This window comes from Aulonocara stuartgranti (genome assembly GCF_965226115.1).
Source record: "Aulonocara stuartgranti genome assembly, chromosome: 4".
NCBI lineage: Eukaryota > Metazoa > Chordata > Actinopteri > Cichliformes > Cichlidae > Aulonocara > Aulonocara stuartgranti.
In genome coordinates, this window is record NC_138942.1 from 889,707 (window position 1) to 917,635 (window position 27,929).

A 27,929-nucleotide genomic window follows, 5' to 3' on the forward strand; every position below is an offset into this window, starting at 1 on the left:
ATTCTACTTTTTCTACATAATCCATCATACAAAATGTAATCAGATGGAAAAGTCTCTTTTTAAAACTTGTTTTATTAGTTTTAATCTTTTAACTTTATGCATCAAACAAAAATGTAATTATATGCAACATTCTCTGACTGGAAGAAATTAGTTTAACATTTAAACCTATTTTCTGCACATTCCAGCACATAAAATAAAATATTTTTTGTGTTTACACTCAGTCTTTCAAATAGATGCAAGTAAAACACAGCAGAAAATAAATAAAGTCACAGACTCAGCGGCCCTGTTGCTCTATTTTCACCTGTAAAGCAGGAGTGGGGTAGGCGGAGGTTTACCCTGGTGCAGGTGTGCCGCGGTCAGTGGAAGAATCCGCGAGTTTCTCTGTGAGTTTCCCATTACGTCGTAGCTACTCGGTGCTTGTTTGGAAGTTTAGGGGTTTTTTTCGCTGCAAAAATAAATTTTCTTCCCACGCACAGCGGACACTAATGTTTTTGTCACTTTTTATGGAATCAAACTCAAAGTAAGGTCAGTACTTCCACGCTTTAAACGCTGCACGCTCATACTCTCTCTGCACTCGATATATGATCCATTGTTGATCTGCACACAGCTGTTGTCACAAACGTCGCACTCGCTTACGTCACTGTTGTGAGACATTCTCGCAAAAAATCACTGTTTTAGTAAGGCAGTAATGCAGCGTTCCTACGGGAAAGTAACGGTAATCTAATGACCGTTTTTGCAATAGTAATCCCTTACTGTACTCGTTACTTGAAAAAAGTAATCAGATTACAGTAACGCGTAATCGGATTACAGTAACGCTACTGCCCATCTCTGCTTAACGATGATGGGGGGGGGGGGGGGGGGCTGATTCAACACACGAATGGCCCGAGGATAAAAACTCCTCTTGAGCCTCTCTGTTCTTGTTCGGATGGTGTGGAACCTTCTGCCTGATCTCAGAAGCTGGAACAGCTCGTTGCTGGGATGGGACGGGTCCTTCAAAATCGGAGTGCTCTAGTCCAGCATCTCCTGACGTAAATGTCCTGTAGGGACGGGAGAGCAGTCCTGCGGCAGCGTTTTGCCGTACGGATCACTCTCTGAAGAGCTTTTTTATCCTTGACACAGCTGTTCCCATACCAGGATGTGATGTTCTGTGTGAGGATGCTCTCCACAGCGCCTGCATAGAAAGTCCTGAGGATCACTGGAGAGACCCTGAACTTCCTATATAGCATGATCAATTGTATCAAACGCCTTTTTACAGTCTATAAAAACTAGAGATGGACCGATCCGATATTACGTATCGGTATCGGTCCGATACTGACCTAAATTACTGGATCGGATATCGGAGAAAAATAAAAAATGTAATCCGATCCATTAAATATCACGAAAGCACCTCACAAAACTTGCAACACGCCGTAACTCACCTCAGAACGTTAGCACGTCGGAGCAGTATGCATCACGTGATAGAGCGGCTGTGGCATGCGGGACCTGTCGGTGGTCTGGATAGCATTTGGAGCTTCGCTAGCAACCCGGCATTTCATCTCCGACAAAGTTATCCCCGAGAGAAGTAAAGCAAGTGTGTAAGTCCATCTCTGAATGTTTGTAAAGCATTCCTGCGTTAAGCTTAACAAGCGACTGCCTCTCGCTCTCCGGCTGCTACTTCAATCATGAAACTGCTTAACGATCAGCTGATCGGCTTTTCTGTCACGAGTCCATCTCTCTTGTTTGTTTTTGGCCCACTTTGCACCAGAAAGAGGAAACCAGCGGTTGAACAACAGCAGCACGTTTAAGCTTGATCAGCTGTTGTTAGAATTTATTTATTATTACTTTCTACTCGAGGATCTTTTTCTACGTAGCTGACGCTGGTAACTGTGCAGGGGCGGATCTAACAAAGTTTAGCCAGGGGGGCCGATAGGGCATGAACAGGGAAAAGGGGGCACAAAGACATACTTTTCTTTCTTATTCTCATTTAAAATGTCGAGCTTTTAATAAATAATTATCTGACACCCAAAGTTTTAATTTGATGTAAAATGAATAGAAGTCCATTACTGTATATAGTGACTATTAAGTCTAATATATATACCCTAGTAAGCTATAGTACTTTTTCCTTTGGGAAGGTACCATCTGTGCAGTCTGCAGTTCTGTAGAAGAAAGATGTTGAATCTATTTAATATTTCTTGTAAAATAATTGATTTCTGTGCATTTTTTTTCACACTGCATCAAATTAAGGTTGATTACGTCGATTAAGCATCATGAGGTGGAGCGTGAGGGGTGGTTCCCTATTTTTTATTTATTTATTTTTGTTGTTGCTGGGAGTTGGAACCCTATTAGTTAGGTTGCTTAATATTTACGCTAAGTACTCTTTAAAATACCAGAATAGTGAGGATGGTGTAGGTTTGAGTTTATTAGATTGATCAGTATTGCTGAACTATGAAATATTTTTTTTGCATACAGGTATAACAGAATAGCTTTAGTGTAGTTGTTGTTTTAAACTTGAGTATGAACTTATGCAAAATGCAGCAAGATATTTAAAAAACAGTTTTGTTGATTAAAAAACACTATATCGGATTCATATCGGTATCGGCAGATATCCAAATTTATGATATCGGTATCGGTATCGGACATAAAAAAGTGGTATCGTGCCATCTCTAATAAAAACACCAACAGTACATTCCTTGTTATCTATTGCAGTAGATATCCCTTCTAGATATCCCATCACTGCCATCAACGTGGGCCTTTTCGCTCTAAAGCCATATTGGTTATCACATAGGAGATTATGCTTCTCAATATATTTATCAAGTCTATTAACAAATAACTTTTCTAAAATGCAAAAGGTTGCGCTATATATTCTATAGCATTTTTAACTAATATCATGTCAATGCCCAAACAGTCAGTGGACTTTTTATTTTTAAATGTTTTAACAATGTTAATTATTTCTCTATGGCTCACAGCACCAGTAAACGTGGAGGACACTTTCTGATGTTTATTTACATCGTTTTTATTTCTTGACTCTGGAATTTAATTGCTAAATTAAAGCCAACATGTACAAAGAAATCATTAAATTCATTCATGGCATGCTTTAAGCTTTAAGCTTTAAGCTTTAAGCTGTAATGAAAGAAAGTACTGAAACCATTTTACAAAAAGCCTCCTTGCTCATAAAACACACCTTTGTAATTGGGCGACCGTGGCTCAGGGGGTTGGGAATCGCATCTGTAACTGGAAGGTCGCCGGTTCGATCCCTGGGCTCTCTGTCCTGGTCGTTGTGTCCTTGGGCAAGACACTTTACCCTACTTGCCTACTGGTGTTGGCCAAAGGGGCCGATGGCGCGATATGGCAGCCTCGCCTCTGTCAGTCTGCCCCAGGGCAGCTGTGGCTACAACTGTAGCTGCCTCCACCAGTGTGTGAATGTGAGAGTGAATGAATAGTGGCATTGTAAAGCGCTTTGGGTGCCTTGAAAAGCGCTATATAAATCCAATCCATCCATTATTACAGTACTGGGTGAGTTACACCAATTAAAGTCCTACTTACTGTGTTTTCAAGTTAAATATATATTTGAATAAGCTGCTGAACAACATTGTATCCATCCATCCACCTTCTTCCGCTTATCCAGGGCCGTATTGTGTTAATACAGTATGTCAAAATAAAAAAAAAACCCTGTAAATTCAGGCAGGTGAGGTTGTGCTGAAAAGAATGACACAAACAAGGCAAAGATAAACAGTTTTTAAAGGTGAAACATAGAGTAAAATTAAAAGTAGTCGAAAACGGCCAATCATTCCCCAGACGGTTAAATCCTATGGATTCAGAATGGGATGTGATATCTGTGTGAAGGCAGATGAACAAATGTACTTGACTGAAGGACATATCCAGGTGAAAAAAGACCCCTCTCAGTGTTCCTGGACACCAACATAACACCATCCACAGTGAGCATCGTCTTCAGCTCTCCAGACTGACCTTGCTGTGGGTGGAATAATCTGTGCTGCTAAAACAAGCAGTTTGTAGCAGCACAGAATACAAGCACAGAAAAACTCAACGTCAGCAGTTTTACTTCTGCTGGACTTGTGAGGCTCTCTAAAGAAAGCAGAAGTCATACTGCAGAGACACGGCACACAGAGCAGCACTGAAACAACAGAAATCAGTTTCTATGACCAAAGAAAGTTTTTGATGTGAAATCTTTGTTGCCTTTGCTGTGAGTTTAATTGTGAGTCACCCTGCACCGTGTCGCGGAGGTGGCTGCTCCTCCCTGATCCTGATTCTGATGAGGTCCTTAAAAGTAAACTGGAACAAGTGTGGACCCAGCAGGACCTTCAGTGGAGAACCTGGGCAACCAACCAAGATCCTTACCAAGGACCAGACTGTCAGCTGCTAGCACCAATAATAGAGCACACTCATAATCTCACATATTTGTGGTACATTAGTGATCTGATGGCTGTGTATAGAACAAAGCAGCATCTACAGGTTTGGGCATCATGAACATTGATTCAAATACTTTTCTTGTGGAGTGCCGATGCTTTCCTGGTGTCTGCCCCTCTCTCTGGGTGAGTGTGGGAAAATGATTTGTTATTTCTGGTTTGAATTTGAACGTTAGCTTCCTTCACTCCCTCTGGTTTTATGAATGAAACCCAGTCAGTGAGAAACGTCTGCAGCCAGCGAGGCAGCACTGAACTGCTCGCTACGACGTCACACACACTCCTGCAGGTGTGTGTGGAAGCAGGAAGGCTCGGTGTTTAAAAGGACAAAACGGTGAATGTCTGTATAACTGTTGGGTTATTATGACACGAAGCACTCACACAGCAGCTCATGATGCTGAATAATTGCAGCTGCTTCTCAGAAACAACCACAGCAGCACGATCAGTGTCCTAATAACTGATCATTGAATGCAGTATAAACAAACTCAGCATCTTTGGAATCAGAAAGGATTCATCCAGGAGCGAGCAGCAAAATTTAAAGACACCAAGAAGGTTCCAAAAGAAACGCAAGAGAAAGGACGACGTGGAGGGAAGGTGTAAGGCTTACCGCATTCATTACAGTGTTGGAGTTACTGCACGTGTTTCTGGTGCTTTAGTTTTATCTGAGAAAATGAAAGTTTTCACAGGAATTAAAGAAAACTTAAATTGACTTTCAGTGAAGTTTTAATATGAAGCAGTTTGCGTGTCTACAACTTTTTATCAAAGTATAAAAAAGATGATCGATGATTTCAAATCTTCTGCTGTTTGCAGACAAAGTTGATAAATCAAGTCTAACACATCGACTGTGCAGCGAGTGGATCAGGACCACGAGGGGAACCTCACCCTCTGCATCCAGGCTGTGTACCTGCAGAACCTGTGTTGCCCCAGCACAAACTGGCTTTGGGTGTAAAAGAAAAAGTACCGTTGGTATTTAGAAAGTGCACATTGGTAAGATTGCATGTGGGAGGTGGGAACTTCTGTGACTCTCTGAGGATCTCTTCTCCAGGCTTCTTGAAGGACGTTCAGAGCTCTTCTTTGGATGTTTCTGCCTCAGGATGTCCTTACCAATGTTCCCTCTAATGTTTTCATGTGTGAACACACAAACTCCCTGAGCGGACACTTGGACCACAGTGAGCAACAGCAGACGTGAGCACTGTGGTCACGCCAGCATCGAATCCATGCATGGTTCATTAAAATAATCAAATTACAGCATTTACATTTATGTTAGACTACTTTTAGTTAACTGCTTTAGCCCACTTACAATGAAAATGTAAAACGTCTTGCTTATGACCTGTGCAGCATGTTAACAATATTGGAAGTAAAAATAACTTGAACTCCAATTTTGAAAACACAACTTTCTTTTTTTTTTTCATATAAAGCTCTGACTTCTGAGTCTGTGGTCTGTTAGAGAGTCTGTAACTCTGCAAAATACAGTAAATAATGACCAATGTTGGGCAGGTAATGATATAGTTACTTCTTCAAAAAAGTAACTGAGTTATGCAAACAACAAAGTTTTTTGCAGCTGTTTACCTAAAAATGCAGCCAAGGCGTTTTTTAAACAAACATTTCAAACTATTTACAGAACAATCAGCTGTTCTGCATCTAATCTGATGCCACACAAATTATTTGTGTCGCTCCAAAAATAATTTCTGTCCACTATGAGATGAAGGAGAACAACAGCCTGATACCTGCAGGCCTGACAGCAGCAGATGTATCACTGCTGTAACACCTGTAACACTCAGCAGGCGCCTCATTGTTCTGACACACAACAAAACTATTGACTACACTACACACTCACTACACACTAACTACACACTAACTACACACTAACTACACACTAACTACACACTCACTACACACTAACTACACACTAACTACACACTAACTACACACTCACTACACACTAACTACACACTCACTACACACTAACTACACACTCACTACACACTAACTACACACTAACTACACACTGACTACACACTCACTACACACTAACTACACACTAACTACACACTGACTACACACTCACTACACACTAACTACACACTAACTACACACTAACTACACACTCACTACACACTAACTACACACTCACTACACACTAACTACACACTCACTACACACTAACTACACACTAACTACACACTGACTACACACTCACTACACACTAACTACACACTAACTACACACTGACTACACACTCACTACACACTAACTACACACTAACTACACACTAACTACACACTCACTACACACTAACTACACACTCACTACACACTGACTACACACTCACTACACACTAACTACACACTAACTACACACTAACTACACACTCACTACACACTAACTACACACTCACTACACACTAACTACACACTAACTACACACTGACTACACACTCACTACACACTAACTACACACTAACTACACACTGACTACACACTCACTACACACTAACTACACACTAACTACACACTGACTACACACTAACTACACACTAACTACACACTAACTACACACTAACTACACACTCACTACACACTAACTACACACTAACTACACACTAACTACACACTCACTACACACTAACTACACACTAACTACACACTAACTACACACTAACTACACACTCACTACACACTAACTACACACTAACTACACACTGACTACACACTCACTACACACTAACTACACACTAACTACACACTGACTACACACTCACTACACACTAACTACACACTAACTACACACTGACTACACACTCACTACACACTAACTACACACTAACTGCACACTAACTACACACTAACTGCACAAGATTTGTGCTAAACGTCGCAGATCTCTCACATCTCAAACACGCCGTCACTCCTAAAACTTCCCCCGTCCTAAACAACTAAATGTCATGTTGCCATATCATTTTTTGATTCGTCCACATGGTACATTTTTCCACCAATAGGAAAGGCTGGGGGTGTTTTTGGTGTTTTTGCTCACAGGCTTTCGAGCGTTTTCCTTATAAAACGCCGTTTTTACCGTTTCTTCCCGCAGTAAATATAAACAACGACAGTATTCAGGAAGAAAAACAAACATTGCATATTTTTATCATAACTCTGGTTTTACGCGGCCGATCAACACAATTTAAAAACTGGTATAAAGTCCACACTTTTTTTCGCAGAGGCCGTGCCAGCAGTGCGCAATCATGCACGCGCGCAGCTTAGAGGGAACATTGGTGGTGAATGTTTTAGGGACGGATGGGTTTGGTTTCACATGGTTCACTTCTCTGCTACAAAAGCAACCAATAAAAACTCCAGTTACTGACAATACTGTCAAATTCACCTCAGTGTCTTCAAAATGACCGTTTCCAGAGGTATGCACAGTTTTTTAAAAGTCAAATGATCATTTATACTTAATGTAATAACACTTTGGTTAAAATGCTTAGAGTTGTATTTTATAATCAGCATTGGAAACATTCTGTAGAACTTTATTCTCATATTCAGATGAGATTGTAGGAGATTCAGCAGGCACCAATGTTTCAGATGTGGAAATCTTCTCTTCTCTCCAGTAAACACAAGTTGCTGCAATGATGTAACTTGAAGGATCCTGAGAAATGGAAGATCTGTCAGAATGATTAGTCTGGTTTGGTGTTTACAGCCTTTTAAAGCCGACTGCACAAACTACATTTAGCTTCTTACATTTCGATATTTAATATAATACTGAGGTGCAGGTGATAGAGGACGTATTACTTGGACATGGGCTGAACCTCTGACACTGATCTCTGCTGCCATCTGCTGTTTCCGCAGCAGATGGCAGTATATACATACATACATACATACATACATACATATATATATATATATATATATATATATATATATATATATTAGGGGTGCAACGATACTCGTATCGATATTGAACCGTTCGATACAGTGCTTTCGGTTCGGTACGCATATGTATCGAACAATACAAAATTTTTAATTTGTTTTATCAACTTTCCTTCTGACGATGCTGTCTGTGTTGAGAGCTCAGTGGATCTGCGCTCGACTACTCCGCCCGCCTAGGCTGCACTGTCCAGCGCAGATCCACTGAGCGCAGTGCAAGCTAGCAAGACAGAAGCTAAGCTCGTTGCAACATGGCAAATTGAACCTCCCCCACCCTCATTCAGATCTGGCGTTTGGAATTATTTTGGTCTTCATGTGACGTATGACCCTGAAGGTAAGCGAGTCATGGACTAAAGTAAAACAGTATGTTGGATGTGCCACGCAATGCTCAATTACATGGGTGGGAACTAGTGCGTTAGCGCAGTTAGCTCGTTAACGTGTTGACGCCGTCCAGCCCCACGCACGGGGCGATCCGCGGTAGCTCGTTAACGGAGATTTGCCCTGTTGTGGCGTTAACGTCATTTCAGATTAACGCTGACAGCACTAGTGGGAACACAACGAATATGACTGCACATTTACTCCGACATCATCCTAGTGCAAAGACAAGTGGAAGCAGACAAGCAAGCATGCTACAAACTTTACCCGAGTCATTTAGACCAGCGGTCCCCAACCCCCGGGCCTCGGACTCGTACCGGTCCGTGAGTCGTTTGGTACCGGGCCGCGAGAGTTGAGGCTCAGGTGTGAAATGTTTGGTTTTCAGGGTTTTTATCAGTTTTCAGCTTGTTGTATTTATCCGCGACACCTTAAAGGCCGGTCTTTGAAAATATTGTCGGGCATAAACCGGTCCGTGGCGCAAAAAAGGTTGGAGACCGCTGATTTAGACAGCCGTTAGCACATGATTCTCCTTATGGGGACCTGATATGTTTAATATGCTGCTGAGAATATAGCCCAGAAGAAGCGTATAGTATAGCTTTTATTTTGAAAGAGCCATTTCTCTGTAATAAACTCTGTTTTCCAAAGATGAGGGATTTCTCCATCAGGTAGATTTATTATTAAATGGTAAATGGTAAATGGCCTGCATTTGTATAGCGCTTTTCTAGTCCATAGGACCCCAAAGCGCTTCACACTACATTCAGTCATCCACCCATTCACACACACATTCACACACTGGCGATGGCAGCTACATTGTAGCCACAGCTGCCCTGGGGCGCACTGACAGAGGCGAGGCTGCCGGACACAGGCGCCACCGGGCCCTCTGACCACCACCAGTAGGCAAACATGGGGTTAGTATCTTGCCCAAGGATATTTGACATGCAGCCCGGAGGCAGCCTGGGATCGAACCACCGACCTTCTGATTAGTGGCTGACCTGCTCTGCCACCTGAGCTACAGCCTCCCTGTTATTATTATTATTTCTTTGTTATTTCAGCAACTTAAAAACTGTACTTTTGAGTTAAAATATATATTTATAATTTTCCATAAATGACAAATTAAAAAAGCATGAACATTTTTTTTGTATCGAAAAAATATCGAACCATGTATATATGTATATTAGGGGTGCAACGATATTTGTATCGATATTGAACTGTTCGATACAGTGCTCTCGGTTCGGTACGCATATGTATCGAACAATACAACATTTGTAATTTATTTTATCAACTTTCCTTCTGACGATGCTGTCTGCATCTACTCCGCCTAGGGTCGACAGTGCAGCCTAGGCGGAGTAGTCGAACACAGATTCACTGAGCGCTCAACACAGACAGCATAGTCAGAAGGAAGAGCGCAGGGCAAGCTAGCGAGACAGAAGTTAAGCTCTCCTTACAACATGGACCTCCCCCACCCTCATTCAGATCTGGCGTTTGGAATTATTTTGGTTTTCATGTGACGTATGACCCTGAAGGTAAGCAGTCATGGACTAAAGTAAAACAGTATGTTGGATGTGCCATGCAATGCTCAATTACATGGGTGGGAACTAGTGTGTTAGCGCAGTTAGCTCGTTAACGTGTTGGCCGTCTAGCCCCATGCACGGAGCGATCGGCGGTAGCTCGTTAACGGAGATTTGCCTGTTGTGGCGTTAAGGTCATTTCAACGAGATTAACCTGAAAGCACTAGTGGGAACACAACGAATATGACTGCACATTTACACCGACATCATCCTAGTGCAAAGACAAAAACAACAAGCATGCTACTAACTTTAGCCGAGTCATTTAGACAGCTGTTTAATATGCTGCTGAGAATATAGCCCAGAAGAAGCGCGTAGTATAGCTTTTATTTTGGAAAGAGACATTTCTCTGTAATAAACTCTCTTTTCCAAAGATGAGTGATTCCTCAATCAGATACAGGGCTCGCAATATCGCTAGCCCGACGTCCTGGGGCTAGCGATTTTTTCAGTCGAGCTACCAAAATCTTTCTCTTCCCTGCCCGTCGGGCTATTGTAGGAAAAATATATGTCAATGCTTTTGCATTCTTTCAGAAATGTAGCTGGGTAATTATGTCATTGGCATCGGTGAGCCACTGTCAATATGTGACATATTGAAGTCGCGTTTGAATTTGCGCTTGTTTTTTTGCTTTCACTTTGCAATCGTGCGAACTGTGTATAGAGAGCGACAGCACTGATCTGTGAGTGATGATAATTTGTGCACCAATTCCTCTGACATCGTCTTATTAATCGTTAGCTTACTATGCAAACATGACAAGTGAAATCTCCCGCAGCTTAAACATGTGAGAGGTTGATCGCGCAGAGAATCGCTGAGCTTATGTGAGTGAGTGTGTAAAAGCAGCAGGATTTATATTTGACTACGATGACCTGGATGACTGAGAACCTTCACAGACAGATATATATTTTAGTTCTGCTGAGCCAAATAAGACAGGTCAGGGTGAAGAAGTGACAACCAAAGAAAAGCTTACCACAAAACGGAGAAGTTATGACAAATCAGACTATAAGGCAAAAAGAAAGTGCAGCTTTATGGTTTCATGGACAAAATAATTTCTGTGGCTGCAATATGACGAGCTAAATAACCAGGGCTGCACATAAGTGGTCCGCAGGTGCGCATTCGCTGTCAAAATAAAAAACACGCACAAGGGTTAGGGTTAAATTTAAAAACTGTACTTTTGAGTTAAAATATATATTTATAATTTTAATAAATGACAAATTAAAAAGGCATGAACATTTTTTTTGTATCGAAAAAATATCGAACCGTGACACCAAAGTATCGAACCGAACCGAACCGTGAATTTTGTGTATCGTTGCACCCCTAATATATGTATATATATATATATATGTATATATATATATGATTAATAAGGGTATGGTTTAACCAAGCACAGGTGGATCTTGAAAAAGTTACAAAAAAGTCTGATCTAAACACTTTGCATGAAGGCTAAAGACACACAACCTTTAACAAATGTCAGAATAAGAAACATTAAAGATGATTAATGAAGGCCGATGACCTTTTTATTTTATTCTTTTTGACACGACACGGTTTGCTTTCAGCTGTTCGGCTCTGCTGATATATCGTGGCAGCACAGTTTCACACTGATCAAAGATCAAACAGTGAGCTTCTGTATAGAAATAAAGGTTAAAACTCAGAAGTGGTTCTGTCTGATTTCAGGCCTTTCAGTCTTGAGAGCCTAAAGAATGATTAGCAGGTATGGAAACCTTGAGCACCCTCCTCAGGTGGACTCTCCATGGATTGATCTTTGTTCTCTGCAGATGTGAAGATGTCAGCAGCACAACCTCCATAGCCTGAGCTGCGCTTCCCATTGGCTGCGTGTTAACTGTTGTCAGAGGTAGATGTGCATTAATATTATGATATATGTTTGAATTAATTTGCAGTGAAAAACACAAAATGGCAAAATCCCATGCAGCACTTTGGTGCAAAGTGGTAAACAGACTGGTTCTTCTATAACGCTTTTCTACTCTCAACACTCAAAGCACTTTACACAACTTGTACATTCACCCATTCACACACGCACTTCCATCAATGCTGTTTCTAGATGGTTCCAATCCAACATTCACACACGTTCACACGCCGATGGATGCGTCACAGAGCAACATGGGGTTCATATCTTGGATATGTGGCATGCAGACTGGAGCAGACTGGGATCGAATCGCCAACCCTTCGGTTAGTAGGTACCTGCTGTCTGTGCAGTCAAAGATTTATTAATGTTCATTTTTATTATCTATAATAAAAATTCCCACGATGACACAGGCTGCAGTTTAAGCTGCAGTAAGAGGATGTGGTTACACCAAACCACTTCATCTGTTAACTTCCTGAAACTAAGTACCCCTCACAGAGCAGCGAGCATCAGTCCAGACTTCCAGCGAATAAACAGGTAAAGTCTTTTTCACATTTCTTTTAACAATAAAACTGGAGCTACAGATGTTTCTAAACCTGAATCCAACTGAAGTGACCTTGGATTCAACATGGGTGTGAAATCTGCAGTCAGTAGGGAAACTGTTGCTGCTTCCTGGAAGTTGCGTGTTTCTTTCTTTCTTTTTTATGAAGCCGTTCAGTGTAATGAAAGTGTCAGCTGATAAAAGAACGTCTTTCTTTCTTTCTTTCTCTCACAAAATCTTCAATCACACAGTAAACTGCTGCAGTGCAGGCTCGCTGTGAAAACCACAGTGTACAGGAAACCACTCATGCAAGCTGTTGTGCGACGCGGAGTTATTTCATGTGAATGAGCAACAATTTGGGACTTCAAAGGGATCCCTGGGGTGCGCCACAGGTGTAGATGTATTATTACACTGGAGTAACATTGGAGCGAACGTTGACAAAAAATGTAACAGTTTTTATCAAATGGACAGAGACGTTCCGACTATTTTCAGGAAGTATGACTGCATGCGTTTTAAAAATAGCTTTGAATCTGACCAGACCTGTTCAGCCTTTTTAGGTCTACTGCAGACACAAAGCTATTTTAGTATTTATCAAAGCGGTTACTGATTAATGGTCTGTCAACATAAAATATATTACTGTCATCTGCAAACATAAATCATTTTTAAACATTACGACGTCTTTACATTAGAGAAACATTAATGCACATCAGGCACACTGTGTAACACGTGCACGGAGGTAAGAACACAATAAACCAGCAGCACAACAACTAATATCAATTACAACATCATATATGATGAGTATACCTGCCTGGTCGTTTCCACGTGTATCAGTGCCTGTCAGGTTTTTTGCTGCAGTGCTGTGGACACAGAGTGACTAACACTCACTGTCTAACACAGAGCTGCGTGTCATTATCTGCAGGCCAAGAGATGTTTTTGTTCTTATGTAGGTATAAAGTTGCTCTCAGTAGAATGCAACACCTGGAAGACCTCAGCACTGACATGTGAGATCCAAATAATCATACCTCCTCTTAAACACTTTTCTTTGACTTTGGTAGAAAATGTCATGAGATGAAGGAAGGGTGTGCCAGAGAGTCTGACTGTTCTGATGTTAGACTGTGTGACAGGATTGAAATTCAACAACATGGACTACAAATTCACATGTTATGTCGCCTCAGTGCAGTCTTACATTGGTGATTCGTGCATATTATATAAAGGAGTGGTGTTAAAAATCTACACAATTCAGTTTTAAATCACAACAACAGTCACCTCTGCTCACGTTTTATTGTAAAATCCTACAATAACCCCAACCAAACGCAGAGGGATGTGTAAACGCACAGTGAATGTTATTACCACTCAGTTACATGTGGCAGTTTCTGTGTAATAAGCAGGAAACAGCGCAGCAGTGCTCAGCAGCAGTGCTGAGCCTCAACTCTCGCGGCCCCGTACCAAACGACTCACGGACCGGTACGAGTCCGAGGCCCGGGGCTTGGGGACCGCTGCCTTAGTTCCCTTACATTTGCAGTGTGTTCCCAGTCTCATCTCTGTGGGACGTCCTCAGCTTCTGGGCTCAGTCCTGTGTCCTGCGTTCATGTTTTGTTATCCTCTCTATCTCCCCAGCCACGCCACCATGTCTGTCTGGTTTGCCTGTCTTCTCTTGTGTATGTATTTAATACTTATTATACTTATAACAGGTGCACTTATTGTAGTTATTGTAATGACATCTTTGCCCTGTGTCTGTCACTTCTCGTAATCATCCCTGTGTCCTGTTTCATGTGTCTTAGTCTGGGTTTCGGTGTGTGCTCTATGTTGTCTCCTTGTGAATGAGCTGCCTGTGGCTGGATGCTGGCTGTGGTTCAAATCAACATTTCAATTAATTCCAACAACTGACTGATGCAGACTGAATTGTAAAGAAGCTTAGACTCCCTTTGATTTAAGATCATTTGGGTTTGGAGACCTTACAGGTTACTGTCATTTCTTACAGCGATGTTCACATTCAGTGACTCAACAACAGGTCACAGCATGAAACACAGTGTTTGTGTCCTGGTCCTGGGTTGCTTACCCAGTGCTTCTGTGTTGTTCTTTATCAGTTTTAGTCTCCTGGTTTCTGTTTTGTGCTCCTCCTTTCCTCTGTGTTTCCTGTGTTCAGTGTTTTGCTTTCCCACCATCTCATTAACCGGCTCTGATTAGTCCCAGCTGTGTTTCCAGCTGTTCCCTCTGTGCTGGATGTTCCCTCCATGCTGTCGGTCTGTTTGTTTTCTCGTCAGTTCCTAGTTTTCTAGTTTCTTTGTTTTCTAGTTTCTGTTCTCTTGAGTTCCTGGTTTCCCAGCTCTCGGTCATTATGTTTTGTTTCTTATATCCTGCATTCAAGTGTTCGCAGCAAATAAAGCTGCAGCTTTAAGAGACCTTTGCGTGCTCGAGTCCTGCATTTGGGTCCTACGTCCTGCCTGCCGCACAGCGTAACATTGTTATTGAACATTTATATGATTAACATCACTTTGTCTGTTATGTTAAAAAAAAATTTTTGTACAAATGATGAAATATCAAATTGTGTCACAACATTGGGGCAGCAGTGTATCCTTACTAAAGGAGGTAATGAAGGAAGAACCTTTCCTGTTATTATCATGACTCCCACGCAGCTGCCTCAGGTTATTTCTCAGGTGCAATAGTCTATTTCATCATATCCTCGATATAAACCAGAAACACAGGCAGGTAATGAAAGTTCAGATTTTGCGACTGCTTCAAAGAACTTATTAAACTGATGTTCAACTGGCAACAAATGAATGCAAACGATTTGATGCAATGTGGCATTGATCTGTCTGGATTACTAAGCGTCTGAAGAAGACGTCGACAGAGGTGAAACTTTTCATTTCTTCTGTGAAACTGACACTAAAACCACATGTGAGACACACGAGTGGTTTGGAAGGATTGTTCATTATTACACTGAACAGTCTAGTTTAAAAACCGTAAAGCCGTAAAGTAAAAGCTGTCTGAAGTGGGCTGTGTCTAACGCATGGGTTTATTTTATTCTCATTGATCCAAATGTACAGATGTGTTACATGTGAAGACAAACAGACATCTCCTGATTCCTGACAGGACCAAGGATGGCAACACCAACAGAGTTGGTGGAAGCGCTGGAGGAGCTGGGAGACAGCGAGCTCAAAGATTTTAAGGAGATGGAAACAAAGGATCAGGTGGAAAGTTTATCCAGCACTGACTTAGGACCTGAAGGTGAGTCATGGAAGCAGGTCAGTCAGCTGACACGGCTTCTGAAGCAGTTGAGGCAAACTGAACTCCACATTAAAATATCTCATACACTCACACACACCTACATACTTAGTCTAGAGCTATTGCAGCATAACTAAGAGAGGATTCAGGGTCACCTGATCCAGCCCCAACTATGTGCTGTGGAACCAGAAGAGGAGCTTCAGGTTTGGAAAGCTGAAGACTCTGGAACCAGAGAGACTGCAGTCTGAGGGAGAAGTGCCCTGTTGGTACAGTATAGTACTGTGAGATCTTTACAATATGAAACAACCCTCTGAACCATCAGGGGGGAGACAGCATACAGACAGCAAGCTGTGCCCTGCAGCTCTCACAGAGTCCAACCCGTCTTCAGGAGACTCGTTCTAGAGTGTCTTTCAGCTCAGACTCCCATCTCACCACAGAGATGATGCTGTTACAGGGAAATATCTGAATCAGAACTCTTTAATGAGCCCAAGAGGAAATCATGGGGTCTCCGTTGCTCTGAGACAGTAAGAAGAGTAGCTAACTGAGCTAAATAAACAATACTATTTATTACAAAGTTACAAAATATAACTAAATAACGCAAACAAAGAAGTAAAAAGCTACGCTTAACAAAGTTTAAAGGATGACTGTAAACTGTAGGAGGCTGCATGCGCACAAACAGGTTGTTGTGTTGGTATTTCCCACAGCAGACTTTTCATGGGTGTGTCTTTGCTCCCCACAGATGTGAGATGCATGCCAGCAGCTCCGCCTCCACAACCTGAAACATCGTACCAAGTCGCGCTGCAGTCTGAGCTCCAGAACATCTTCAGGTGTGCTCAGGAGGCCCTCGAGAAGCAGAATGAGGAACGTTTGTATGACGTGACCCCAGAGCTGTTTATTACAGAGAGACGGACCACAGACTCACAACAAGAGGTCAGACTGGCTGACCTCGAGTCAGAGAGGGCGGTTAAACCCAGTGACCTCTTCCAACTGTTTTCTAGTGAGGGCACGGCTGTGAGGACAGTGCTGACCAGCGGGATAGCAGGAATTGGCAAATCATCCCTTGTTAAGAAGTTTTTGTTGGACTGGGCTGAAAAAAGAACCAATCAAGACTTACATCTGATCTTCCCCTTTGACTGTCAGCAGATGGGTTTATGGCAAGGAGAAACATTTAGCCTGGCAGAGCTCATCCATACATGTATCCCATATTTTTCAGCCAGTGGTATCAAAGAAGAGACTTTAAATGACATTTTCACAAGTTCACAGAACTCCAGAGACACAAGTGAGTTCAGACTTCTGTTTGTGTTTGATGGACTGGATCAAAGCCGCCTTCAGCTCGACTTCACAGGAAAAACAGAGAAGTCTACTGACGTGACAAAGTCAGCCGGAGTAGAAGTGCTTCTGACCAACCTCATCAGGGGCAAACTGCTTCCCTCTGCTCGCCTCTGGATAACCACACGACCTGCAGCAGCCAATCGAATTCCCCCTCAGTACGTTCACAGAGTGACGGAGGTCAGAGGGTTCACTGACCCTCAGAAGGAGGACTACTTCAGAAAGAGATTCCAAGATGCGGAGCAGGCCAACAGGATGGTGGCCCACATCAACACATCCCAAGGACTACACATCATGTGCCACATCCCAGTCTTCTGCTGGATCACAGCTGCAGTTCTGGAGGATGTGCTGAAAACCAGCGAGGGACGAGAGCTGCCCAACACCCTGACTAAGATGTATATCCACTTCCTGATGGTTGAGATTAACCATACAAAGCAGAAGCATGTCCCAGAAAAGTGCATTCGGTACATTATGTCATTGGCTGAACTGGCTTTTCACCAGCTGCTGAGAGGAAACGCCATCTTTACTGAGGAGGAGCTGCGCTGCAGTGGCATTCATGTCAGAGCAGCGTCAAAGTACGCAGGACTGTTCACAAAGATCTTCAAGCAGGTTTGTGGACAAAGGAAGGAACAGGCCCAGAAGAATATCTTCAGCTTTACTCACCAAAGCATTCATCAGTTTCTAGCTGCAGTTTACGTGACCATATCACTGTTCAGCCACAACAGAAATGTGATGCCTGTCCCCCGACTCACCGTGCAAAGTCTGTTCACGTGTTTCAGTAAATCAAACTCTTCTACGGCTCTGAATATCCAAAAAAATGCAGTCAAGACAGCGTTAAAGAGCCCAAACGGTCACCTGGATTTGTTTGCTCGCTTTCTCCTCGGTCTGTCACTGCAGACCAATCAGACTCTCCTACAAGACCTGCTGACACAAACTAGAAGTAGCTCACATAACAATCAAAAAGCAATCCTGTATGTGAAGAAGAGGATCAGGAAGAATCCTGGTCCAGAACAATGCATCCTCCTGTTCCACTGCCTGAATGAACTGAACGATCGTTCTCTGGTGGAGGAGATCCAACGATACCTGAGCTCAGGAAGTCTCTGCAAAGATAAACTGTCTCCCACTCAGTGGTCGACACTTCTCTTCATCTTACTGTCCTCAGAAAAAGATCTGGATGTGTTTGACCTGCAGAAATACTGTGCTTCGGAGGAGGCTCTTCTGAGGCTGCTGCCAGTGATCAGAACCTCTAGAAAACTTCTGTAAGTTCATGGATAAGTGAGTCACCCACGAAACCAAATATAATGTTACTTCTCCCAAACAAATCAGCTTACAGGCCTTACAGAGTTGACATTATAAGTCACAGCAAGCAAGATGATGTTATTTACTAGTCCAATAACAAAAAGGCCTACAGATATGTTTCTGCCTCTCTATCATCATGCTTTTGGTATCTTTGCGCTGCTGTAAATACAGAATATGTCAGTTTTATAGCTTGCTGAAAACCTACAGTGGGTGTTCGCTCACATAAAGTAAGATGATGAACACATGCTGTGGAAGAGAGCCAGAGATTAATAACAAGTACGATTCAGTGCAGAGAGTAAATGGCCTGTATTTGTATAGCGCTTTACACATCCAGTCATCCACCCTCACGTGATGGCACAGCCACCCTGGGGCGCACTGACAAAGGCGAGGCTGACGGACACTCTGACCACCACCAGTAGGCAACGGATGAAGTGTCTTGCCCAAGGACACAACGACGAGACTGTCCAAGCCGGGGCTCGAACCGGCAACCTTCCAATTACAAGGCGAACTCCCAACTCTGAGCCACGATCCCCAGAGGTCTATTAACACATAGTGAGTCAAGAAGAAACACTCACTGAATCATGGGAATCTTTAACATTTTAAAGATTTTGAATTCAGTTCTGGATTTAACAGGAAGCCAAAACAGGAGAAATCTGCTCTCTTTCTAGTCCCTGTCAGGACTCTTGCTGCAGCATTTTGGATCAGCTGAAGGCTTTTCAGGGAGTTTTTAGGACTTCCTGATAATAATGAATTACAGTCGTCCAGCCTGGAAGTAATAAATGCATGAACTAGTTTTTCAGCGTCACTCTGAGACAGGATATTTCTAACTTTAGAGATGTTGCACAAATGGAAGAAAGCAGTCTTACATATGTGTTTAATATGTGCATTGAAGGACATGTCCTGGTCAAAAATGACTCCAAGGTTCCTCACAGCGTTACTGGAGGCCAAGGTAATGCCATCCAGAGTAAGAATCTGCTTAGATACCATATTTCTAAGATTTTCAGGGCCGAGTACAATAACCTCAGTTTGATCTGAATTAAGAAGCAGAAAGTTAGCGGCCATCCAGGTCTTTATGTCTTTAAGACATTCCTGCAGTTTAACTCATTGGTGTGTGTTATCTGGCTTCATGGACAGATAGAGCTGGGTGTCATCTGCATAGCAGTGTAAATGTATGCTATGTCTTCTAATGATGCTGCCTAAGGGAAGCATGTATAATGTAAACAGAATTGGTCCTAGCACTGAACCCTGTGGAACTCCATAATTAACCTCAGTGTGTGAAGAGGACTCTCCATTTACATGCACAAACTGGAGTCTATTAGATAGATATGATACAAACCACTGCAGTGCAGTACCTGTAATACCTACAGCATGTTCTAATCGCTCTAATAGGATATTATGGTCGACAGTATCGAACGCTGCACTGAGGTCTAGCAGGACAAGCACAGAGATGAGTCCACTGTCAGAGGCCATAAGAAGATCATTTGTAACCTTCACTAAAGCTGTTTCTGTGCTGTGATGAGCTCTGAAACCTGACTGAAACTCTTCAAATAAACCTCTGCAGATGATCTGTTAGCTGTTTGACAACTACTCTTTCAAGGATGTTTGATATAAAGGAAGGTTGGAGATATGTGGGTCAGACCTACATGTTTGATTTGGCACAGATTTTATATTGAAGGTTCTTCCAGATTGAACGTTCCCATTTGGGAACAGAGTAACACTATGAGTGTGCGAGCTTGTGACCCAGTGAGGCTGGATTTGTGTATTGAACCATCAACAGTGCAGATATCCATTTCTTAAAAATGCATATGCAGCTACTCCTAGTCGGACTATTTTAAAATGAAGCAGTGTGACTTGTGGTCACAAAAGCAGAAATTCTTTGCATGTTTTAAGTGTTTAAGTTTTGTCTGTTTGTCATCAGGCTGAGTGGCTGCAAGCTGTCATGGAGAAGCTGTGAAGCTTTGTCTTCAGCTCTCAGCTGCCAGTCCTCTAGTTTGAGAGAGCTGGATATGAGTAACAACGATCTTCAGGATTCAGGAGTGACATTACTGTCCACTGGACTGCGGAGTCCACACTGTGTACTTGAGATTCTCAAGTTAGTCATTATCATTAAAAAACAAAACATAGTATTCTTTGCAGATTTTTGATAATACATTTTTTTTAATTCTTCAGCTTAAAAATGAAATGTTATTCATGATTTTCAGGCTGTCAGGCTGCATGGTCACAGAGGAAGGCTGTGCTTCTCTGGCCTCGGCTCTGAGCACCAACCCTTCACATATGAGAGAGCTGGACCTGAGCTACAATCATCCAGGTGACACGGCAGCAGATGTGCTGTCTGCTCGACTGAATGATCCAAACTGGAGACTGGACACTCTCAGGTATGCTCGGAAAGAACGAGAAGCAGACGTGTCCTGATGTAATCTTTACATACGTTGGATGCCAAAGGTCCCTAGTATAACAAATGTCAGTGACAAAGCTGCTATTAATGAATTCATGTTACTGTGTTAGATTTAATATTGCAATATGCAAGTCCTGGCCAAGTCCGAACAGCAATCTGCGCATTTACAATTGTGGTACCATAACAGTAACGGGACTGCAGTCTTTTCTTCTTCTGCACATCATGCAGGTCAGCTGTTTGACACAGAGTTTGCACTAATGCAGCTCTCCTCTGAATAATCTCTGAGCTCCACCTGAGTCTCAGTCCTCAGGACCCTCTGCACATGCCCGGAGAGTTCTGCCAGAAGAACTTGCTTAAAAGCGTGCTGACTCTCCTTCGGCTTCCTCTCATTTATCTAAATTGCTGCACTGTTTTTGAGAGAAACACATGTGTACAACCTGAGTTATTCTTTTGATTAATGGGCCCAACACTCTCCCTGTTCTGGTTTGTGGATTTATGAGCCATTAAATTGCGGAGAAATTCAGGAGAAAGTTAGTAGATCACCTGTGGCATCACAATAATTTGCCCTGCTTAATAAATCTGCCGCAGCCAATAAAATTAAATGCGTCTTGTTTTCTTATAATTAGCTGCTGTCATCCCGTAGAACGATTCCTGTGACTGCAGTGAAATTTGCTCTATTCCACGTTTATCCCAGCCAACCCGAAGTAAACATGAATCTGTGATAATCTTAAAGGCTGCAATACTGCAAAAGACATTAACAATGCAAACTGACCCCACAGAAGCGTAAACGTTTATCAGTTAATATAATCTGGAGAACTTTGTTCTTCATGCAGCAACAGCTCAAAGAAAAGTAATTTTTATTCCAGCAGTGTGATGTTCAGCTGTGAGTTTAACAAAATTCAAAAATTTTCATCAAGTTATGGCATGGACATCCAACTACAGTTAATATACATACGAGCTGCGCCACTCTTTTAAATTGTTTCTTTCATGAATGGTCAGATGGCCCATTGCAAAGGATGGACCAGCGTATCCTCTGCTAAAGGAAGCAAGTAAGGTAGCATTGAAACTCCTTTCCTTAGTGCTTGGAGAACTGGAAACACTGATTTTTACTTTCATCTAGTAAAAGTAAAAATGTACTCAGACTGAGAAATGAAGAGTAGTGTCTTTAGAGGACATTTCTGTTTTCTTGTGCAAAGCTCACTGAACCCTGTGTAGTGTTAACATAAAGATAAAGTAATATTAGTTGAGGGGAATACAAACTTTAGTCTGACTTTAGTTTAAAGAAGGAAAAACAATCTTTATTTTATATATTGACAGGAAAATGTGCACAGTCAGGGGTCAAAGTGGATTCAGCAGGAACCTAAAATCAGCTGCAAGGTTCAGCGAAAATAGAGCTGGAGTAGATTTTCTTACTGTACAGGCTGTGATCACATGACCTGCTTCTGACCTCCAGTTTGTTTAGCAGCAGGTTTATGAACAAACAAGTAAAGAACAGATAGCTGAAAATTGTACTTGGGTACAATAAATTACTTGTACTTCGTGCCTGTCTCGTTTGGCAGCAATCAGAATTATTATTGCCCAGCGGATTTATGTTTCCAAGTGGATCATTGCAGCTTCGCCATACTGGTCTACGTGATTGATCTTTATTATTATTGGTTAATTATATTATTATTTTTTTAGTTCGTTGTTTAGTTATTTAGTTATTACAATCGGAACAGACATGATGGGGGATAATAGGAAAAGGAAAGATGCAAGGCAAGTTCGAGAAAAGGCGAGAGGAAGAGGGGCAGAGAGAAAAGACTAAAAATCAGCTGGAAGAAAAAAAGAAAACAAGCAAGAAGAGAACAACACAACAGGGAGACCACAGCAACATCTAGATAAGTATAAGTAACAATAACTAATAACTATTGAATGTTACTGACCAGCACACAAGACCAACCACGCATGGTATGCTTAGAGGCAGCAGCCAAGGAAGATAGTGTGTCTGAACACCTGTGTGCACACCTGTGTGCGTCATTGCGCTTGCATTCAAAAGGTTTCTCCATTTAACAGTCTGGTGGTGGGTGTGGAGAGTTTACTTCTCCCCTTTGAAACCCAGAGACAGTCTTTAGAGAGAAAGAAAGAGGAAAAAGGTTCCCAAGAACAGCAGCCTGCCCACATGTTACCCAGCATGCACTAAAAACCCGGTGATGAGATAATGAACGTTTGATGGTGCTGTTTTATGTATATCTGTTTTTATATCACTGTGAAGCACTTTGTGGTTTCTATCCTGTGAAGAGTGATATATAAATAACTTGAAATTGAAACCAAGAGTTCTGATATGTTATCATCAAGTAGACAATGCAGTCAATGAATCTGACAAACATGGAACATTACACTGCATAATGATGCGTTTTGCATTTGATGGTAAATTTTCATTTTCAGTTACACGATTGCATGTTGTGATAGCATTATTTTGTGAGCTATTCTATGATTCCCAGCCTGAATCATTTCAAATGATTAAAGTGTGAAGCAGTTCATAACTGCATCCGTAAATGGCTGTTTTGTTATGCAGATTGGACCATGGTGGAGAGCAGAGGCTGAAACCGGGCTTAAAGAAGTGTAAGTGATTTTACTCAGCTTATTCTGACATGTCACAGAAAAAATATAAAAAACAATTGAATTCAATTTTATTTGTCTACCAGGAAATGCCCAAGGTGCTTTATACTGTAATGTTAAAAAAAAACCCTACAATAATACAAAGAAAACAGAGAAAACCCAACTATCACAGAGTGCCCTGTGAGCAGCACTTTGGCGACAGTGGGAAGGAAAAACTCCCTTTTAACAGGAAGAAACCTCCGGCAGAACCAGGCTCAGGGAGGGGCGGGGCCATCTGCTGTGATTGGTTGGTGTGAGAGAAGGAAGACGGGATAAAGACATGCTGTGGAAGAGAGACAGAGGTTAATAACAGATATGATTCAGTGCAGAGAGGTCTGTTAACACATAGCGGTCGTGTCCAGATTCATGGGCTCCATCCTCCTGAGGACCCGGCCTTCGCGGTCTACGTGGGCCGGGTCCTCAGGAGGTCGGGTAGGCCGGAAGTAAACAGCTGTGAAATGTGACGGTCTAGCCTTCAGATTAGCGTCACCGCTGTCTGGGTGGAGTTAATAAACTCGGCCGTCTGCTCCTTGCTAGCTAAAATATAACAGGACACTGGAGGAAACTCTCGACCATCTCACACGTCTGTTTAATCAGTTTTCTGTTTGATGTTCAGCTGTGTGGAAACCATAACTTTGATCTCAGCCAAACCGATTTACTCACAAACAAAAGAAACACTGAAAAAAGCCCAACAATAACATGTTTAAGTTATCTAAGTGACTCATATATCATGCTTAACCTGAGTAGCCAAAGACCGCGGTGATCTGAAAATGATGTGCCGGGGGTTTGCCATTCTCGGCGGCTCTAGTGACCATTGACCATCCCGGCTAGCTATCGAGCTGGTGGGTCACAGACGTCTCCGAAAACCTCGGAGCACTTTTGCAAATATGCGACATCTTGATAAACAGAACAGATATTTGATGTTTACACAGCTACTTTCTGCCTGAAAATATGTTAAACGTTTATTTTGTGACCCAGAAAGAATAATAAAAGTAATTTTAAAACTTAGTAGCAGCCGCCATTGTCGGAAACTTGAATCGGCTGGGCCACGCTATGGATTCTGGGATATGGTGGGCCACGAAGGACACACCCGACCCATCCTTCAAATTCGGGGAAAAGGAGGACGCATTTGTCGGCTGCATTCGGAAGAGTCCAACAATTTGGACAGCCTTCGTCACGTTGCTGTGACGCAATCGGCCCACAAATGCGGCCTCAGGAGGATGCAGCCCGTGAATCTGGACACCCCCAGTGAGTGAAGATGAAACACCCAGTGCATCATGGGAATCCCCCAGCAGCCTACACCTGTTACAGGAAAAGGATCCATTCATATGAATCTGCACTTGTGGGTGTGTTTGAGAACTCCCTAATAACACTGCAATGACGTTTTGATTCAACGGTACTTTGTTCCTGGCACACCAGTTTTTTTGATGCACATTTCTGAAGCCACCGTCTCCAGCAGCTCCATTAGGTTTTTATTTGTGCCATCTGCAAATAAAACTAATTTTGATATATCGATACCTAATGAGTAGTTTTGGACCCAGTACAGAACCTGGTGGAATACCTGATGTCCAAGCATAATGAGGAACATTCTCCTAACCTCACAAACCGTTTGCTGTCACTTGAATACTTGAATTTTTACCCGGTGCGGTACAACCTCCGTGGGATCCCGTGCCACTCAGGTTCATGAATTAACAGTTCATGATCAACTGTATGTTTTTTAAAGATCTTGGAATATTTGCCCGCACACTGTTAACAGAAACGAAACCAGTTAATGTGATTTGCTGTGTTCTTTGTCTCCATCAGATGCCTGCGAGCTGCAGATAGACCCAAACACAGTAAGCCGAGCCCTCAGATTGTCCCACAACAACATGACGGTGACAGCGTCAGACTTTCAGTTATATCCGAATCATCCAGACAGGTTCGACAGTTGGCCCCAGCTTCTGTGTGAAAATGAACTGAGCGGTCGCTGTTACTGGGAGGTGGAGTGGAGGGGACTAGTGGACATATGTGTGAGTTACAGAGGAATCAAAAGAAAAGGCAACAGCCCTCGAAGCAGGTTTGGAGGAAATGATCAGTCTTGGAGTCTGAGCTGCTTTCTTGACCGCTACGCTGTCTGCCACAACAACCAAGGCAAAGAGATGTACTTCCCTTCCTCATCCTCATCCTCATCTTCTTTCTCTAAGAGAATAGCAGTGTATGTAGACTATCCTGCCGGCATTGTGTCCTTCTACAGAGTCTCCTGTGACAGTCTGATCCACCTTCACACCTTCAACACCACCTTCACCGAGCCTTTGTATGCAGGCTTTGGCTGTGACTCCAGGCTGGGCTTTAACCTGATGTTTAACATCCAGTCCTCAGTGTCTCTGTGCAAGCTGTAGGAGGATGAGTGTAAATGATGAGTATGAATCAGTCAAGTTCGTGCACTTTAAACACAACAAATAACACCTTATCATAGTAATGCATTTTTGTTTTTTTACTGATTAACAAGAGTTGGAAAAACTGCCAGTTCTTCTCAGAGTAATGCACAATATTGGGAATAGAGAGTATACAGCTGTGTTATAAGCCCTTTGCCCATCCTTGACCAAGGGCTTATAACACAGCTGTATAAAGCCAAGGAAACATCCTAAGAACACAGGAAACAGCAAAATCCATTAAAATCTGTGGAAACAAACTGAAGACTGAATGTGGGGAAAAGGGTTTGTTTGTATGGTAATAAAACGTAGAGGTCCATCACGCATAGAAATAATCATCCTGCAGTCCTCACAGCATTGATCACGTGTTGTTACCTCTCCTGCGAAGTACACACAAGCATGCAAGCAGGTGTCATGGACTTCATATTTTTGTGTATTGACTGTAAAAACTGTATTTCAGCTTCTGTTGTGTTTCATAATCTTCAGTAAGTATGGATCCATGGAGCATCCACCATGTCGCCATGACTACGCTCCGCCCAGGAAACTTTCAGACCAGGTCACAACCTATGCATGTATGTTTTTTTTTTTAAATGTAGTTATATATATATATATATATATATATATATATATATATATATATATATATATATATATATATATATATATATATATATATATATATATATATATATATGAGACCAAGAGTGAGAAGGGGTTGCCTCGCTAGCAGAACAAGAAAGCTTTGGGGTGAGATCTTGGCCTTGATTTCTTTGACCTTATCAACAAAAAATTCTTAATTCATTATGCCTCTGTGAGATTTAATATGAAGAGTATTTATTTAGAGCTAGACTTAAGTACAGGTACGTCCTCGACAAACACAAGGTCCAAGGTACGGCCTTTCAGATGTTTTGGTCCAGAAACACGTTCAACAAAGTAAAAGGAATCAGATACAGATCAAAGTTCAGCTGTTGAGTTTGATGCTTCCCTCATCAACATGTTAAAAATCCCCAAGAATCAGAACGTTCTCAAAATAATAATAGAAGATAAAAAATCTGTAAAATCCTTTAAGAAGACAGCAGCAGGGCCAGCAGGGGGAGAAACACAATAAAACATGTTCACAGAGCCAATCTTAATCGTTCGCACACTGCCAGATTCTCCCAGGTGTGCAGTCGGCCTTGGCAAGTGATGAAAGTAATATGTGGAGCGCAGACAAAAATGGTGTGCTAAGAAAACAATCATTCAAACCACCACTGCCCAGCATGCTTCTGATCATCCCACAGGTCTGGCTACATCGTTTTATCCTGATGCTACAGTGTACCTAGTGGGCCCCACAACTCCCCGCCATGATTGAAATGAAGACTTGGGTTGGAGCAGGTGGGGTGGACTGTGTATCGATATTCACAACAACTGGTGCGAATATAGATAATATAGATATAGGCAGACAATTTTCCATCAGAGGAAACACACTGGATGGAGTCTATTCCTACTTGAGTCCCCCTCCCACAGCCGGGAACATCTGACCACCACTTATCCTCATCCCAGCCTATACTCCCCTGAGAAGAAGAATCAACCTAATCAGGTCAAATAGACCCAGTTTAAAAACTGGAGAGATAAAGGAATTACATCGATGTGTGGTATTGTAAAGGAAGATGAAATTATGAGTTTCCAAACTTCAAAGCAAACGTTTCATTTAGAAAACCGAGACCACGATAGATACTTGCAGTTAAGAAACTTCTATACTCGAAGCATTAAAAACCAAACAGCCACTACAGCGAGGCCACTTATCCAACTCTTTGTAAATGCTTATAAGAAAGGTGTAATCTCATAAATATACAATCGTCTTCATGATCTCAGCGATTATTCAACAAAGTATATAAAAGAACGATGGAAGAAAGAGGAATGGCAGAACATTTGTTCTTTTCATTGGAAAAGTACAAAATCACACATATGGAAGCTCTGCTGGAAAAGTTTTTCATCAGCCC

The 27,929-nt window shown here is 42.1% G+C and overlaps 1 protein-coding gene across 11 annotated transcripts; it reads left to right on the plus strand.

Annotated features, from left to right (window-relative positions):
• Positions 1-1,212: 1,212 nt before the first annotated feature.
• LOC309705233 (NLR family CARD domain-containing protein 3-like) lies at positions 1,213-26,514 on the plus strand. Of its 11 annotated transcripts, XM_082530907.1 has the most exons (10): positions 10,029-10,212; positions 11,924-11,960; positions 12,025-12,101; positions 12,309-12,436; positions 15,745-15,879; positions 16,616-18,464; positions 20,423-20,596; positions 20,706-20,879; positions 23,454-23,500; positions 25,340-26,514. In XM_082530907.1, exons 4-10 carry the CDS (start codon positions 12,388-12,390, stop codon positions 25,912-25,914), a joined length of 3,003 nt encoding a protein of 1,000 aa, XP_082387033.1. In that variant the 5' UTR covers positions 10,029-10,212; positions 11,924-11,960; positions 12,025-12,101; positions 12,309-12,387; the 3' UTR covers positions 25,915-26,514. The 11 variants fall into 11 exon arrangements, with proteins under 11 accessions (XP_082387039.1, XP_082387034.1, XP_082387035.1 ...); XM_082530908.1 differs by lacking the exons at positions 10,029-10,212; positions 11,924-11,960 and adding an exon at positions 1,555-1,574; XM_082530909.1 differs by lacking the exons at positions 10,029-10,212; positions 11,924-11,960 and adding an exon at positions 8,609-8,648.
• The last annotated feature ends 1,415 nt before the right edge of the window (positions 26,515-27,929 follow it).

What these genes read in the sequence shown, in the direction of transcription:
- LOC309705233 (XM_082530908.1), top strand. Translation starts at nt 12,388, where the DNA reads ATGTGGCATGCAGACTGGAGCAGACTGGGATCGAATCGCCAACCCTTC. An exon ending in CACTGACTTAGGACCTGAAG is followed by an intron (nt 15,880 to 16,615) that starts GTGAGTCATGGA and finishes TGCTCCCCACAG; the next exon opens with ATGTGAGATGCATGCCAGCA. An exon ending in TGGAGACTGGACACTCTCAG is followed by an intron (nt 20,880 to 23,453) that starts GTATGCTCGGAA and finishes TTTGTTATGCAG; the next exon opens with ATTGGACCATGGTGGAGAGC.